General features: G+C 39.4%; 5 protein-coding genes and 1 non-coding gene across 10 annotated transcripts; 3 read left to right on the top strand and 3 right to left on the bottom strand.

The window, feature by feature from the left end:
• The first annotated feature begins 178 nt into the window (after positions 1-178).
• LOC125577634 (scarecrow-like protein 6) lies at positions 179-2,255 on the top strand. The gene has a single exon (XM_048739130.1). The coding sequence runs from the start codon at positions 445-447 to the stop codon at positions 2,131-2,133; it is 1,689 nt and encodes a 562-aa protein (XP_048595087.1). The 5' UTR covers positions 179-444; the 3' UTR covers positions 2,134-2,255.
• A 4,500-nt stretch (positions 2,256-6,755) lies between these two features.
• Positions 6,756-8,364, top strand: LOC106397076 (calmodulin-like protein 12). Of its 4 annotated transcripts, none has more exons than XM_022713927.2 (6): positions 6,756-7,280; positions 7,369-7,467; positions 7,569-7,646; positions 7,746-7,812; positions 7,908-8,072; positions 8,134-8,364. In XM_022713927.2, the coding sequence occupies exons 1-6, from the start codon at positions 6,957-6,959 to the stop codon at positions 8,145-8,147; spliced, it is 747 nt and encodes a 248-aa protein (XP_022569648.2). In that variant the 5' UTR covers positions 6,756-6,956; the 3' UTR covers positions 8,148-8,364. The 4 variants fall into 4 exon arrangements, with proteins under 4 accessions (XP_022569648.2, XP_013693080.2, XP_013693081.2 ...); XM_013837626.3 differs by having other exon boundaries at positions 7,908-8,032; XM_013837627.3 differs by having other exon boundaries at positions 6,811-7,280; positions 7,372-7,467; positions 7,908-8,032.
• A 315-nt stretch (positions 8,365-8,679) lies between these two features.
• Positions 8,680-10,650, top strand: LOC106400747 (UDP-glucuronate 4-epimerase 3). Its single transcript, XM_013841125.3, has one exon. The coding sequence runs from the start codon at positions 9,136-9,138 to the stop codon at positions 10,426-10,428; it is 1,293 nt and encodes a 430-aa protein (XP_013696579.2). The 5' UTR covers positions 8,680-9,135; the 3' UTR covers positions 10,429-10,650.
• A 185-nt stretch (positions 10,651-10,835) lies between these two features.
• On the bottom strand, positions 10,836-13,326 carry LOC106400748 (transducin beta-like protein 2). 2 transcript variants are annotated; one of them, XM_013841127.3, is made up of 10 exons: positions 13,050-13,326; positions 12,832-12,937; positions 12,656-12,716; positions 12,289-12,569; positions 12,061-12,200; positions 11,914-11,988; positions 11,730-11,820; positions 11,376-11,579; positions 11,238-11,282; positions 10,836-11,165 (listed from the first exon to the last, which is right to left on the bottom strand). In XM_013841127.3, the coding sequence occupies exons 1-10, from the start codon at positions 13,242-13,244 to the stop codon at positions 11,080-11,082; spliced, it is 1,284 nt and encodes a 427-aa protein (XP_013696581.1). In that variant the 5' UTR covers positions 13,245-13,326; the 3' UTR covers positions 10,836-11,079. The 2 variants fall into 2 exon arrangements, with proteins under 2 accessions (XP_013696581.1, XP_013696580.1); XM_013841126.3 differs by having other exon boundaries at positions 12,832-12,940; positions 13,050-13,323.
• Positions 13,045-15,762, bottom strand: LOC125577635 (pectinesterase inhibitor 9-like). Its single transcript, XM_048739137.1, has one exon. The coding sequence runs from the start codon at positions 14,439-14,441 to the stop codon at positions 13,806-13,808; it is 636 nt and encodes a 211-aa protein (XP_048595094.1). The 5' UTR covers positions 14,442-15,762; the 3' UTR covers positions 13,045-13,805.
• Positions 13,480-13,552, bottom strand: TRNAK-CUU. Its single transcript has one exon. It is a non-coding gene; the product is annotated as a tRNA-Lys (tRNA).
• Positions 15,763-16,999: the final 1,237 nt, after the last annotated feature.

Genomic DNA, 16,999 nt, shown 5'->3' on the forward strand with positions numbered 1-16,999 from the left:
TTATTGATTGAAAAAGAAGAAATTAGTCATCAAAATAATGTTTTAAACACTACTTCAAAATAAAGAAAGTAGAATATTTTATTTGTAGATTCAAATTTTAATATATTTTTGATATAGTTACTGAAAGAGTGAAAGGAGTTTCTGAGGCACGCGCGTGGTCAGAGAGTGGGATAGCATAGAAGACACATAGATTAAGAAAGTAGAGCAAAAGATTATTAATAACATACATTGTCAGAGAGAAGATTGATAATTGTTAAATAGTACTACTAGTGTAAGTCAGATAACAGGCGAAAGCAAAAATAAGAAACACAAAAGAGGAGAGAGAGAGGATGAAGCGCACTTTGCCACTTTAATTTCCTGCACGCATCCACAACTCGAAGAAGAAGAAAGACATAAGACAGAAGAGGAAGAAAAGAGTTTGAGAGATTGTGAGAAAAGTGTGCAATGCCCTTACCCTTTGCAGAGTTTCAAGGGAAGGTGATTTCTTCTTATTTCTCCTCCGACATAGAGCCCACCTCTGTTCTTAGCCCTCTCACGACATCCTCCTCCACGGTGTCTTCCTCTCACGGCGTAAACGCTGCCGTCGGAGGCGGCGGTATCTCCACTGCCATCTCCGGCGGCGATGAGCAATGTGGAGCGAGTGATTGGGAGCGAGTGCTTCCTGCCTCTCCCACCCATGACCATGACCATGACAACGACCAGAGCATCCTGAGGCTCATCATGATGGGAGACTCCCAAGATCCTTCTCTCGAGCTTAACAACATTCTCCAGACTTCCCAATCTCCCGCCACCTTTCACCACTCCGACTACACATCGCTCGGCAGCTTCGGAGTCGTCGTCGATACCACCACCGGCTTCGGTGGCTTAGACCACTCGGTTCCAGCTCTGTTTCAGTCACAAGTGCCACCGCAGCATCCAGTCCTAATCAACCAAAGCCAGACTCATTTCACCCAGAATCCGTCCCTCTTGTACGGCCATCAAATCCCGGCGGCGAAGCGTCTGAACCAAGGGGGGTCGGTGGGTGAGGGAATGATAACGGAGCAGCTGTTGAAGGTGGCGGAGGTGATGGAGAGAGGAGGGGAGACAAGTGTGGCACAGGGGATATTGGCGCGGCTCAATCAACAGCTCTCATCACCGGTGGGAAAGGCATTCGAAAGGGCAGCATTCTACTACATAGAGGCTCTCCACAACAGTCTCCTCCACAACAACAAGGCCTCCCAAACCCCACTAAACCCTTACTCCCTCATCTTCAAGATCTCCGCCTACAAATCCTTCTCCGAGATCTCTCCCGTTCTCCAGTTCGCCAACTTCACCTCCAACCAAGCCCTCCTCGAGTCCTTCCACGGCTTCACCCGCCTCCACATCATCGATTTCGACATCGGCTACGGTGGCCATTGGGCCTCCCTCATGCAAGAGCTCGTCCTCCTCCGCGTTGACAACCACGCTCCTCCCCTTTCCCTCAAAATCACTGTCTTCGCTTCCCCCGACCACCACCAGCACCAGCTTGAGCTCGCCTTCACTCAAGACAACCTCAAGCACTTCGCCTCCGAGATCAACATCTCCCTCGACATCCAGGTCCTCAGCTTGGACCTCCTCGCCTCTCTCTCCTGGCCCTCCTCTGACAAAGAAGAAGCCGTCGCCGTTAATCTCTCCCCCGCCTCCTTCTCAAACACGCCTTCTTCGCTTCTCCTCCGTTTCGTGAAACATCTCTCTCCCTCCATCATCGTCTGCTCCGACAGAGGAGGGTGCGAGAGGACGGATCTGCCTTTCCCGCAGCAGCTCCTCCACTCCCTCCAGTCACACGCCGCTCTCCTCGAATCCCTCGACGCCGTCAACGCCAACCTCGACGCTATGCACAAGATCGAGAGGTTTCTCATACAGCCGGAGATTGAGAAGCTGGTCCTCGATCGTAGCCGTCCCATCCAAAGGCCAATGATGACGTGGCATGCCATGTTCATGCAGATGGGCTTCTCGCCGGTTACGCACAGCAACTTCACGGAGTCTCAGGCAGAGTGTTTGGTTCAACGGACGCCGGTAAGAGGCTTTCACGTCGAGAAGAAACACAACTCTCTTCTTCTCTGCTGGCAAAGGACAGAACTTGTCGGAGTCTCCGCCTGGAGATGTCGCTCCTGACTCATCCCTCCCCTACTTTGTTTCTATTTTTATTATGTATTCTTAATTTTAATTTATCATCTAATCATGACACATATATATTTTCATAATCTTTAGTACTTCCCGATATTACTTTTACTCAACTCTCGGTGCGATTCACAAAGTATATGAAATTTTGTGATTAATTAAATTTCGGATTAGTTATATAGCAAATCCAGTATAACGTGGAGTAGTATTTAGTACCATGATCGAATGCTTGCTTTGGCCTGTGTTCGGAGAGTAATTAAAAATAAATGGGTGATGATTTTGATGCGAGGCAGAAAGCTACTGCTCATTATTGCGATTATATAGTAGTATTGCTTAGCGTTTGTTTGTTGTGGTTCGTGTCTTTGCGAGGGTCTCTTTTGTTTATTAAAGATTTGTCTCTATGATGTCACATGGGTCCTTCTAATATTTAATTATCTTTGGTCCACGATACATTTTTGTGTGCGCCGTTTATAGCTTCTTTTTCCTTTCCCTTTTAAATGGTCCATACACGATTCGCCCATTGCTTTTCGACATTAACTGGATTTCTCTAAATAATGCCTTGATATCAGAACAAGTCAAATTTACATTTCATAACTCTTTCGTTTGCCATTTAAAAACAATAAATCCCGTTCTACCGTTCTATAAAAACTTGTACTACTAGATGATTATATGGAAAAGCCGGACATTATAAATAGTATTGGGGGAACTGACAAGAAGCCTATAAGTTATTGTTTCTTGTGCAATAAACGTTAGTTGGATACAGTTAATTGAATAGTTGACAGATAAGCCTGTGTCCTGAAGCAGAAGAAAGTGTCGTGATCACTCAATCTACACGTGTACGGCAGTAACACATGTGTCGTTTCCCTGCGAGAGATGATCAATGTGATCAACGGTTAACCCATTGTGTAGAAAGAAGTAGATTCATAACTTGCCATCGTGGAGAAACACATCGTGGCCATGTTCACGCGCGCTCTGCTCCACTAAGTTTGGGAGTTGGGACCTAGGACTAGCCTAGGTGGTCATCATCACACTTTCAAAGATCAAATGCTAGAGTTAATAAAACTTGGTCGTAAGTAAAATTTTGACTGGTCTAGACGAACTCACGCAAATCTTTTAATTTGGGGAAAGTAATTACCGACTTTATGACATTGATTTATATCATTCATTCCGTGTGTAATCATCCCATATTCAAGTTTTTTACTAGGAAATCATTGTTACATGATATATTACGCTAGGAAATTTACAACACCTCCACGTGGGGTTCCACTGATGTCTTCAGAAAACGACCTTTTAAGTTATGAAAGATTAATACTTCCGTTTTTGAAGGCGTGGTAAATTCAAATCTTCAATCTATAATCATTAGACTCATTCTTTAATAAATCTGAATTACAGAATAACATTTTGTTTCCTGTACATATATTTCAATTTAAAGAGACTCACTTCACATATATTTCAAAAAACTATTTTACGTATACTTGTTAGATGGCACATCACATATCGAAGCATCTTCTTGGTAATGGAAGGGCTCTAATAATTAAAAAGCCATCAACCTTTATCTTCCTTTCTCGCTGTGTTTTGATCTTTTAACTTTTGAGAACAATATGTGCGGTATGTTATTAAGCAATACTCCCGATAACAATTGGAGGTTCATTGCTTACAAAAAGTAAAATGATGATAAAATACGCAGCTTTTTTTGTTATTGGTCCTAACAATTAATTGATTTAAATGTTTTCTTTTATCTTTTAGACACATCAAGTACTTTTGTCCTGAAGAAGACACTCCTAGGAGTTAGGAAGATTTTGATTTGGTTATGATCAGACTTTATACGAACATTTGTATATGTGTCCATATTCCCACTGTTTTGTTCATATTTTATTTCAAGTTTTTTTAACAAGAGATTGTTTTAATCGCAAGGTGACATATTTTACCTCAAGTTGTCAATTATTTCTAGTCCAGACTCCAAAATCATGTTTATTACAAATATTGCAACGTGTTTTATTAACATGAAAATATCTCGGGTTTATGAACGGACTCAAACTAAAATACAAACCATAAATAAAATTTATTTTCGGATATAAACATGATCTCATATCTGTGTGATAAACATATATTTCGTATTGTAAGGCTGTTTGGAACACGGATTGTTTAGCTTATGAAAATATGGTTAATATTGCAACGTTATGAGATGACTGTATGTGTATATAATCGCAACAACTTCTTATAAACGTTGGTCACATAATTTTTGATAATTTTTACATAATTTTTTTTTATTTTTCGAAACGACGAACAATGTATAAACATTCTGAAATGGAAAAATATATGCGTATATTGATTTATATGGAAACTTTTAGTTGAAATGTTTAAGAAAAAAACATATGATATCTTCCTTTCATTTCACTTGACATGTTTTAGTTTTATGTGGAAATTGATTAGTTTATCATATTAATCAAAGCTAATAAACAAATCTTCTAATTTAAACGATACAATTTAAAAATCTATAAAGTAATAATACTAATAATATGTTTTTAGGATATATAAATTTTGGAAGTGTCTGGTCACTAACACGAAAGTTGTCCATTATGGTTATACTATAACTTTATAAGGTGGGAGCGAGAGGTCGCTGGAATTGATGGGTGTGATTTTGTGTGCATGACAAAAGCTAAATTTATATAATTTCAAATTCGTTTCTTACTTGTGTGTTTATTTATTATAAAAATTAATTTAACGAGACAAGCTTTTGATTCAATTTTCACCATCTTTCAGTCTCTATCTTACCTTTTGTAGATGCCAAGCTTGCCCACCATATCTTCTTCAACCTCTCACTTTACAATTGAACCCTTTTTCTTTATAGGTCAGTCTAATTATTTGAGTAAACAAAGTCTACTCGAATTCAAGATTCAACCTATGGTCGTTCTAGTGGAATCATCAATCATATATCAAATGTTAGATCATATACATAAGAAGATCATACGTATGTACTTCTGTTTGTAAGCGTGTTTTTTATACATCAAAATAAATAGCTAGTAGCTTATACGTATATACTTTTGCTTCACTTCAACTTATATGATCTAATTCCATATTAAGCAAACTAGATTTGAATTACATGGTTTGATTCTTATCTTTGATCTTTCGTGTTTCTCTTTTTGTCTTTTTATATTAATTATATTTGCTTTATCCATTAACAAGTCAAGTCAGCTTAGAAACAACGCGGTGTTTCCATCCCCACATTTACAATATTTGTGAGTAGTTCTAATCAAATAAAATTGAGAACAAAATAAGAAAAAAAGAAAGAGAAAGGAGAAAGTTGGCGTAGGGCCAGAATTTGCCAATCACACGTTTCACACCATTCGCATTGCGCTTTCTTCTCCTTCATAAAAAAAGAAGGTCGAAACTTTTTCTTTTCTTTTGTATAGATCATAATATATATATATATATATATATATATATATATATATATATATATATATTATGTGGTAGTGGTTTGATGTAAAACAAGTAGACACGACATGGTTAAGAAAGGAGAAGATAAAGAATTAATACTACAGATGATGGAAACCGTGGATATTGGGTTTGATTGGTGACATGTGGTAGGGTTGATTAAGTTTGAGTTAAGCTTGTAACTCAAAAATGTTACCAATCATGCATTAATTTTTTTTTTTTGATTTTAAGTTTGATTTAAGATGTGTTGTAGTTGAGTTACAACTTTGACTTAAACCCTTTATAAAATTGCTAACTCAAAACATATACCTACATCAACCAAAATCCCATGTTTTAGGAGTTGAGTTACAAATTTAATTGATTTTTCTGTTTAAAAAAAAAAAAAAACGTGAACAAACCTTTTTACAACAAGACAAAGTCGTGAACAACCATTTGAGTGTCCCATAAATACTCTACCTAAATTTATGCTAGTAAAAGATTTTATAATCTTTCTTGTTCCTAATTTTTTTAATTATTCAAACATTTAGTCAATTATACAAAACCTTAAGCATAAATTTTATTTGATAATTCACAAAAAAATACCAGTCACAAAATTCTATATATATTGACCAAAGTTAGTGTGGTATCACATTATTTTCAAAACCCGAAAGCTTAAGGTCCGTAGTTTTTTTAATTTTCACGAACATTTGTAATTTTTTTCTATTATTTGGTTTTTTAATTTAAAGTTCATACTAATAATATTATTTTATTTTATTTAACTTATTATTGATATTAAAATAAATATTATTAGTAGTTATTATAATACTTAGAAAATTATATATGCTGAAAATTATTTTTTTAAATTTTATACTTATTTAAAAAAAATTATTTTTATTTATTTAAAAAATAGCTTAATACGAAAATATTTATTTCTCTGTTTTTATATTCAATTATTTTATTCAGAACTCATACTGCAACTTATACATCAAAAATGTTACCAGTCACAAGTTTTAACAAAATAATAACTTTTATTTTTACTGCAAAACTTACCACATAAACTTACCGTTTTTACCACATATTTTTTACTACAAGTTACATCGAACTATAAATCATACTGTAATTCAACTCTAATACTACATGTCACCAGTCGGAGCCATTATTAATTATAAGATGGTGTGGCATTAAGAAAAAGACATCAATGGGCTTTTTTATTTTACTTTTGTCAAACCAGTAGTAGTTGGTCGGTTACTAAGCTCAGACGAACGAAAGTGAAAGAAGACGTGAATGTGTAATTTTGGGTTTTATTAATTGTCCCAAACAATGGGCTTTATGTAAAAAGGCCCAACATCGCGTGAGAATTGAGGCGGCAAGCAAATTAGGGCAATAGTGGGGAGATTCAAATGGGTGAAGGAGAGAGCTCGAGGTCCGGCGGCGACGAATCGGAGTCGGAGGAGGAAAGGAGATACATAATCGAAGAAGGAAAGGGTGATAAGATGTCGGGGGAGTACGAGAAGAAGAGGTTGACAAGGATCGCGGAGAACAGAGCGAGATTAGAAGCACTCGGCATCTCTAAAGCCGCCAAGGCCCTTCTGCCTCCATCATTAAGAAAACCTAATTCCGGTGAAGAAGACGACGACGATTATAGACCCGGAGATGAAATAGACGAGAGTGAATATGAAGAAGACGAGGAGGAGTTTCTGGGGCATTCAAGCTCTAAAAGAATGGTAAACAATAATTTGCTTAATTTTTATGATCAGATCAGAATCGGATGATGTTTATCTTCTTTATTCAATAATGGGTTTCTTCTTTAAGAAGAAGACCACCTCCCCGCCGCAGAAGAGGAGGAGGAGGAAGAAGCATTTGTGTAGATCAGATCCCCTTGGAGACGACGACGACTTAGACTTAAACAAGGTACTATTTGAACATAACCAGTGTCTATTGTAACAATATTATTTCCATTGGCTTACTTCAAACTAACTGTTAAGAGATATGAACGATTTCGAGTGCTGCAGGCAATAGCGCTTTCTCTAGCAGGAGGAGGCTCTCATAGAAACGACCAAGGCTCAGCATCTTCTAAGAAGAATAAATCGGTTTCTTTTTATCCTAATAATTATAATAATCAAATTTTACTAATTGATCTTTCCTTACTGTGCACTTCTCTTGTCTGATATCTATATACATTTATGTAGGACTTGATCATGAGCAAGATGCAGATGACTGCGGATGAATTGATCTTATACTTCTTTCACTTTGATAGTAATACTTAACCACTCTGATATATTGTCTGTATCCTCAATTTCGAGTGTCTGTATTGGATCATCAATCATCCTTTTTTTTTTTGTAAATGCAAGAAGCGGGAAAAGGTTTCATTACTCTCAGAGATTTGGCGACAATGGCCAATGTGCATGATTTCACTTGGTCAGACGAGGAATTGCAAGACATGATTCGTTGCTTTGACTTCGATAAAGATGGAAAGGTCGGTGCGCAAGCCATGTCCAGTTTATTATATCCATTAGGTACATTTAATGCTTAAACCTTGTTGTGATCTTTCTTTCATATTTTTTTTTTGGCTTTCAGCTAAGCTTGGATGAGTTCAGGAAAGTTGTTACGCGATGTCGCATGTTGAATGAATCTTGATCATGGCTGAGTGCTCCTCTAAAGTTTGGATGATTTATGATTTTCAGAAGAAATTCAAGGCTGTATGCAGTAGTATTAATCTAGGCATTAGAAACTATTTAATGGAGATTGATGTGAGAAAATGGATTCGGTTTTTCATAACTTATATTTTTGCGCGGTACGTATGTAATATATCGAACCGGCCACGCTCGCTGAAGCTTTATTTAGTCAAATATATATGATAATACTCAAAAATATATAACTAAAATAGCTAACAGTAATTAAACACACAAATATTTAAAATATTTATCATTTTTCTATCTAAATATTTAATCCAAACCATTGTTTATGTTAAATTTATGTAATTTTTGCATACAATATTCAAATTTATATGTTATATATTATATTATTTTTTAGATTTTGTGAAATTTAATGTATATATTAATTTTAAAAATAATTTTAAGGATTAATCTGGATCCGCAAAGATCCAAACTAAAATTATAACTCAAATATATTAACCAAATAGTTAACCAAGCGTACACCTCCAAACTTATTGATTAGAGTAACAAAGTTAAATCATGTGAAATGATAATTTAACAGAGTTGTTTTTGCTCCCCCCTTGTAAACTCTTGTCTATTTGGCCACCATCTCCTCCTCCTCCTGTGTGTAATAGTATACATGTAGTTTTGGGAAAAGAACCGAAAGGGAAAAGAAAACACAAAAATAGAAAAAAAGGAAAAGAAAATCTATGAAATTGCCTTTGAAGTCGGAGGGCCTATAAACTCTCACCAAACAAAACAAACCCCAAAAAAAAAATCAAGAAAATGGAATAATAGATAGATCGCCTCCAAAGGAAAGGAAAGAAAGCTCAAGATTCTCGGGACGACATTATCGCCTGCTTTGTAGATCTTTCAATTTCAATTTCAATTTGAGTGTGATCTTGAAAGTGGTAAAATATTGAAGATGAAGCATCTGGATGAAACTCCGTCGACGCCGGGCAAGTTCAAGATGGATAAATCTCCATACTTCCTTCACCGCACGCGGTGGCAATCATCGGTGGCAAAGCTGGCCTTCTGGTCTCTGGTCTTCGTCGGCTTCATCTTCATCTTCTTCTACCGATCTCCCTCCTCCCTTCCCGATCCATCTCGCCGCTCCCTTCGCACCTACTCCTGGGGAGGCCCCGCTTGGGAGAAGCGTGTCAGATCCTCCGCCCATGTCCGCACCCGCCGCGGTGTCTCTGTTCTCGTCACCGGCGCCGCCGGATTCGTGGGCACCCATGTCTCGGCGGCCTTGAAAAGACGCGGGGACGGCGTTCTGGGGCTGGACAACTTCAACGATTACTACGATCCGTCGCTCAAGAGAGCGAGGCAAGCCCTCCTGGAGCGGAGCGGGGTGTTCGTGGTGGAAGGAGACATCAACGACGCGGCGCTCCTCAAGAAGCTCTTCGAGGTCGTCCCTTTCACCCACGTTATGCATTTGGCCGCTCAAGCCGGCGTCAGGTACGCCATGGAAAACCCCAGCTCCTACGTTCACAGCAACATCGCTGGCTTCGTCAATCTCCTCGAGGTCTGTAAATCTGCTAACCCCCAGCCTGCCATCGTCTGGGCCTCCTCTAGCTCCGTCTACGGATTGAACACCAAAGTCCCTTTCTCCGAGAAAGACCGCACCGACCAACCTGCTAGCCTCTACGCTGCTACTAAGAAAGCCGGCGAAGAGATTGCTCACACTTACAACCACATCTATGGCCTCTCTCTCACCGGTTTGCGCTTCTTCACGGTCTACGGCCCCTGGGGAAGACCTGACATGGCCTACTTCTTCTTCACCAGAGACATTCTCAAGGGCAAAGCCATTTCTGTCTTCCAAGGCGCCAACCACGGCACTGTCGCTCGGGACTTCACCTACATCGATGACATTGTCAAGGGCTGTTTGGGGGCTTTGGACACCGCCGAGAAGAGCACTGGGAGTGGTGGCAAGAAGCGTGGTGCCGCTCAGTTGAGGGTTTTCAATCTCGGAAACACCTCCCCGGTTCCAGTGACTGATCTGGTGACTATTCTCGAGAGGTTGTTGAAAGTCAAGGCAAAGAGGAACATTGTGAAGATGCCTAGGAATGGCGATGTGCCCTTCACTCATGCTAACATCAGTTCCGCGCAAAGAGAGCTCGGTTACAAGCCCACCACCGATCTTCAGACTGGTCTTAAGAAGTTTGCCAGATGGTATTTGGGTTACTACAATGGCGGAAAGAAAGCTGCAAGCTGATTTTTATTGATTGATTGATCCTCCTCTTTGTGTTTGTTGTAGCTGTGTAAGCAAGCCCCTCTTCTTTTTTCTGATTCGAGATTCTTGTGATTGTTTCCACTTGCTCCTCCTCCTTTTGTTGGTCCTTTGTCTTCTCCGTATATGTTTTTAAGCATCCATTTATACTCCACGAGAACCATAAACTGAGATTATATCCTCCTGCACTATATTTCGTTTTACTTATTTACCTCAGTTCTCTTGATCGCATTGGTTGGTTTTAGGCATGTAGTACGTAGCATAAGATTCAATGGCGATTTCATTATCATATATACCTTCAGATAAACAGAATCAACGAAATTTAGAACTCATCAAAACAAAAAAAGGGAAGCAACTCATCAGATTTCTTTCCATGTGTCTCTCTTGTGTAATTTGGAGAAATAGGATCAGTTTTCTTTTCTCGAGGAAAGGGTAAAGTCTAGAGATAAAAATGTCAAAAAGTTGAAAGACAAAAGAAGAAACTTCAACGTTTCCTGTCATTAGTTCACTCTTTGCTTGCGCACTAGGATGATACTCATTTGACTAAAAGGAAGGAGGACTCAAAAGAAAAACAAATAAAAACTTCCTCCTCGTATGATGAAAGACTTTCTTTGTATTGCAGCAGCAGTAGCAAGTCTACACAGACTGCAACTTTGGAGCTTCCCACAGCTTCACTTTTTTGTCAACCCCTGCTGTCGCTAAAACCTGCGCCTTTCTCTCCCCTGAAACAACCAAACAACACACTGTTCAGAAATATGTCACATTATCACTAACATTTACCCAGGATAACATACCAACTGTCATTGCCTTGGGTGCCCACGAAATGCATGTGATATCCCCTGCAGAAAAGAGCGTTTATTGTTCAGCCGTCCGTCTATGGAACGGTTTAAAAAAAATAGTTAAAAACAGAAATTTGACAGCATGTTTTCAACCTTCGTGGGCTTTCTCAGCTGTGTCCAGAACACTTCCAGTTTCAGCACATAACCACTGCAATGTGGAACCATGGCTTGCCGCCAATATTTTTCCCTCAGGGCACAAACTGAGGCGATCATAGTGCAACGGGTTTCCCCCCGCATCGCAAAGTGGAATCGGGAACACCTTCAAAGTCTTTGGATCCTCATCCATATGATACCGGACTTCAATCAAATTACACACCAATGCCATTCAGTTAATTATTTTGTGTGATAAATAAGAATAATGCATTCTAACGCCAAAGCAGGACACGGTTCCTATTGCTACGAGGAATCTAATCTGCTCACATGTGAATATATAAAGATTCTACTAACCATTGATGTTCCAGAGTCTGATTGAACCATCTTTGGAAGCGGTAATGATTTTGTCAGAGTTAGGAGAAAAGCATAACCAAGTCACTGCACTCTGGATGGCACAAGAAAAACATTGCAAGAGAAATGTGAGAGAGGGAGTAGACAAAAGAGATAATGGTAAAGGTCGTGAGTGAAGTGGATATACCTTGTGGCCTTTGAGTTGCATAACTCTTGAAACCTCCTTGACGGAACCATCTTTCAGATACACAATTTCCCAGACCTAGAGAAAGCACACGTCAGTCAATTAAGTAATAAGGGGGGGGTTTAAATAAAAAAAGGAAAACCCACGGACCTTGACATCAGCAGTAAAGGCAGCAGCAGCTAAAAAGCGTCCATTGGGTGAGACAGCAGCCATGTGGTTCTTCAACTGGTTTGTATCAACATGTCCCAAATTCCTCCCAGTTTTCCCATGCCAAAGTATGATATCAGTCCCTGGGTGGGGGGTATGATATCTCTGTCATTCTCATTCCAGGCGAAGACAAACGAGAATAAATCAAGTTGTAGCAAAAGAGATACAGACCTTCGGAACAAGAGGCGATGACAGCACTTCCATCAGCAGTACCATAGGTTGCAGTGGCTCCAGAGAGGGTAAGGACAGATCTCTTGTCATGGATATGATGGCGCTCCCATTTGATGGAAGGAAGAGGAAGCTTGGACTGCTGTTCCTTTTGTTTTTCTTCACCGTACATGTAGAGAGATGAACCAGACATCGTATGACAAGCCACAACAATAGAGGAGGCATCATCAGCAAATGAGACAGCGCTTGGATGTCCTCCAGCTGGAAGATTTATCCTTAAAAATCTGCAAGAGAGAATGAGCTTAAAAAGAAAGGTTCCACAGCCAGCTAACAAACAGGGTGCATTGAGAAGATAGATAGATATATATACTTGAAGCTTTTGCTAGAGGCATCATCTAGCTTGAAAACCCTGATCACTCCATCACCGCAAGCTATCCACAGAAACATCCAACAATTTGGTTAAAAGCTATATATGGGAAGACCTTAACCTAACTCTAGTGGTGTAAAGTAAATTCAAAAAAAAAATAGATAAGGAAAGGAGCAAACCTGTGGCCAAGCTCTTTCCATCAGATGAGAAACAGAGCGCATCAACAGAATCACCGTGTCCTTTCAACGTGTTCAAGTCTAGAGGATGATGACGCTTGTTCTGATTCTGCTATTATTTTTAATTTTATAAAATGCTCAAATTCTCTCAACCTCATCCAAATCCCTAAACTCACTCACTTGATCAACTAAACTAAACTAATACAAGAGGGTTTGTTTACCTTGTCGGTCGCGTGAGATTTGGGATGACTCTTCTTGGGATTCGATTTCGGAATCCGGATCGGATCCTGAGGCTCCGCTTTCGCCATCGAATCCACCTCCGATGTCCGCTTCCTCAAGTAGCTACTGAAGAAGACGACCGCTATCAACGCACCCAAAACAACAGATGCGATGCCCACCGTAAGGATCGAATCCATCTTTCCAATTTTACTATCAATTCGCGGATCAACGATGATAGCTGAGAGTAGAAAGCAAGAAAATGAAGGCGGTGACGGTGTATTTGTTTGTACTTTGTAGTGAGAGAGCAACCATAGTAACCGGGCCCGGTTTGGTAAAACAATATTTGTACAAATGGGTCTTCTTTAGATTGATAGCCTAGTAACCCCATTATTTAACCAAAAAGCCCATTTAAGAAAAAAATCATAAAATAATCGCCCACCGTGGGGCTCGAACCCACGACCACAAGGTTAAGAGCCTTGCGCTCTACCAACTGAGCTAGACGGGCTTTGCTATTGTTTTTCTATAATAATATTTTAATTTTTTCTTAGTATTTTGGGGATTACAACCCAACTTTTATGCTATGCACTATGAACGTTTTGAATTTACACAACTGGGTTACATATTTCAAATATATATTTTTTTTTTGGTAATCAAACAGAGAACATCCGTATAATTAATTACGAGGAGATCAAGAAGTAGCAACACAGCACATTATCGCATCATATAAATTATGTGATCAGAAGACAAGTTGGTAACGTTCAGGGGCGTCTGGCTCTGTACCTAGCAGCAGCGTAGTGCTCGATGAAGGCGAGGGCATTGCTTGTTGTTTCCTCCACGTTCTTCACTTTTCCTTTAATCGTAGCCTTCAACTTGCTCATCCTCCGCCCCGGGAACTGACTCACGCATGTCTCCGCGTCTGTCAGAGCTGTGCTTGTCCACGTCTGCAGGTTGTTTATGTGCCACTCCAGATTTACTTGGCTCTTTCCTCCTCTCCTGTTCACCCTGTCCAGCTCCGCTATTGCTAGGCTCAGCTGGTTCACGCTGTCTCTGATCTGAGTCAAACAGTCCTGAACCAACGCGTAGTATTGGGGCTTCACCCTCTCCAGTTTCGCCACTTCTTTTAGCAAGAACGCCTTTGTGTACTTGGCTCGGTATAGGCTTGCTTTGAGGGCGAATCGCGCCAGGTCTCTAGGATTTTGCATAGCCCGTGAACGCACATAACGAGACAACGAACGGACGCACAGGTTCGGGTATAAGGTTGTCCGGCACCACGAGTCCACGTATGCCTTCGTGTCGTACTCTTTTGCTGACGAGGAGGTTGCCGAAGAAAAGATGATGTGAGGAAGCACAGAGATGATGAGTAACATGAGGATCAGTTTGTTGTTAGCCTCCATGGTGAATCTAGGAACTGATGCCAGAGTTGTTCTATATGTGAGCTTAACTTATATGGGTCGATGGTATAATAATTACAATGTCATGAGTGTTCTTTATAGGGATCATTTTTGCATGGCACGTGAATAGATATGGATGAGCTGGATTTAAGATCACTTGAGCTCGCTATACTTAGAAGGAAGGTTGTAAGAAGGCCGGTAAGCAAGTACTATACTAAAGACTTTATGAGTGTATCCGTATAAAATGGAATATAATTCATTTTGAACGTGATTTAATATATTCCTTCTGGCTAGACAGTTGACCGGACTCGATTTTCCAACGTTTCAGTTGTAATCTCACATATCAACCATTGTTTTATACATGTAACAAGATCTACGTTATGAAACATAATCAATATAAATACAGAGATATTTTATATAAATATAAATTAAAAAGATACTTTATATAGAGACATGGTTGACACACACACGCGTAGTGGAGAGAGTTACACGTGAACTGAGGGTTGAAGTGTTGACCCAAAGGATGCGGCAGGTAGGCAGCGGAGAAGAAGAAAAGGTAGAAGCTCGTGGCCAACAAGATCCTTATTTAACTCTCTAAGCAAAGCTTCACAAACTTATATTCCATCTGTAGTTGATATCTTTCCGACCACACATCTAAACTCGATGCGTGTCTTCTCGATTCTCGGAGACACTGCTATATTTAATGGATTCAATGCAACTTGTTAGAACAAGGATGTTGTCTCTTCTAAACTCGTTGTCCAACTGGTGTAATTTAAAATTACCCGACAAAGCCTATTTACACAATGCAAGACATTATTAGACACTCTTGTCCCTACTCATGGGGCCCTAATTTAATCGAGGATTTAGAGCATATTTATCGCACAACCACACATTAGGGTTTTTATTTGTTTTTTTATCTTAAAAAAAAATTTAAAAGGCTAATTGATATTACGTGTATACGCACACCAAATAACCTAATGTGCACACTACCACAATCGAATGGTATGTCGATGTAGCACTTTAGGATCGAATCCACAGAGACCAACTGTTACACTTTATTTCTATAGGATCAATATTAAGCTAAAACAATATGGGGGTTTTAAGATTGAGGTATTATAACAGAAAATAAAAGACTAGTTAAAAGGTTTTCAGATGATTAAAAGAGCTAGGTTCAGGGTGATTCATTGGGATACTTAGGATCATGAGCTACACAACTATTCAAGAAAACAATATGAGCCAATCTAGAACTTGAACAACAAGAATAGATAAACCCACTGTCGTGGTGTCTACCAATTTATCAAGCAATCCTAATGCCTAAACTGTCGTTTGGATCAGAAAATGATGACAAGCATTAAGTTCAGATTCAATTTGTTCACGATTCGCCTTAACATCAGCTTTCGTTGGCTAAGGACAAATCGCCTATCTATGCTATTTCCAGTAACCTAAAACACTTTTGATGAATAGATTAAACTTGTGATCAGATGCTAAATGGCCAGTTTAACATAAGCAATAAGCATAACAATAGACAGAGATATCAAAGAATAACAATCCTATTTGTGTCTAGCTCATTGATCCATGATCCTTAACACCCTAAACCTAACAAGCGACTACTCAGACATGGACAAAGAAATCACAGAGACAAAGACTGAATAAAACATCATGCAATTCAATAGAATAAGAATAGGGTTCAGGATAATCTTCTCTATGACGAGAGAGATGGAGCCTTCTCCTTTTACAATAAGCAAATCCTCAAATTCTAAAGTCTCCAATGGTTTTCTTCTGTCTAGAATAGCGTAGAATGATAAAGAGAAACAGAAAATATGATATATCAAAGCCACAGGCGACTGGGAGAGAAAATAGGGATAATTAGGGCAAATCCCGTAATGATTGTAGTTTCCTTAAAAATCTCTGCCGCTGGAACACTCACTCGGAACAATCACTCGGGTTGCTCCGCTATCCGGAACAGTCATCAAGACTGTTCTGCGTGAAAACCACCAAATTGCACTGTTTTCTGCCTCTTTTGTTCCAGCTGGTTCATCTCCCATCCAATGCAACTCCAGACCTGTAATGACTCGAAAAGGACTAAGAAGACTCGATAAAGACTTGAAAACCAATTTAAAAGCATATATACAAGATGTATAAAACACCATATATCACTAATCAATCGCGGATAACCACGTATCAGTAGAGCCTGCAAACATAACAAAAATCAAAAAAAAATTTGCACACGAAAGAGCCGAGTCTTATGCTTTTTGTGGGGCCCAGGTCGTAAAATTTTTAAGAACCCCATCTTTTATCAGCGATAAAAATGCTCTTACAATGTATCTAAGGTAGAAAGCCCATTAATAATCAGATTTTTCTAGTTGTGTGTGAAAGATGGTAAAGAAACAAGCAATTAATAAGATTGATGGTTCATCACCCGTAGTGTTATTAGCCGCTCGCTCGTGGTGGCTCCCGCAAGCGAGGAATTGTTCCGCGCTTGAACTCTTTAAAAAATTTCCAATTGTAGAAGTAAACTAATGTCTGATGTCACACTGTTTGTGCATGCTTCAAAATCCCCC

The sequence above is a fragment of the Brassica napus genome, chromosome A9 (genome assembly GCF_020379485.1).
Source record: "Brassica napus cultivar Da-Ae chromosome A9, Da-Ae, whole genome shotgun sequence".
Taxonomy (NCBI): Eukaryota; Viridiplantae; Streptophyta; class Magnoliopsida; order Brassicales; family Brassicaceae; genus Brassica; species Brassica napus.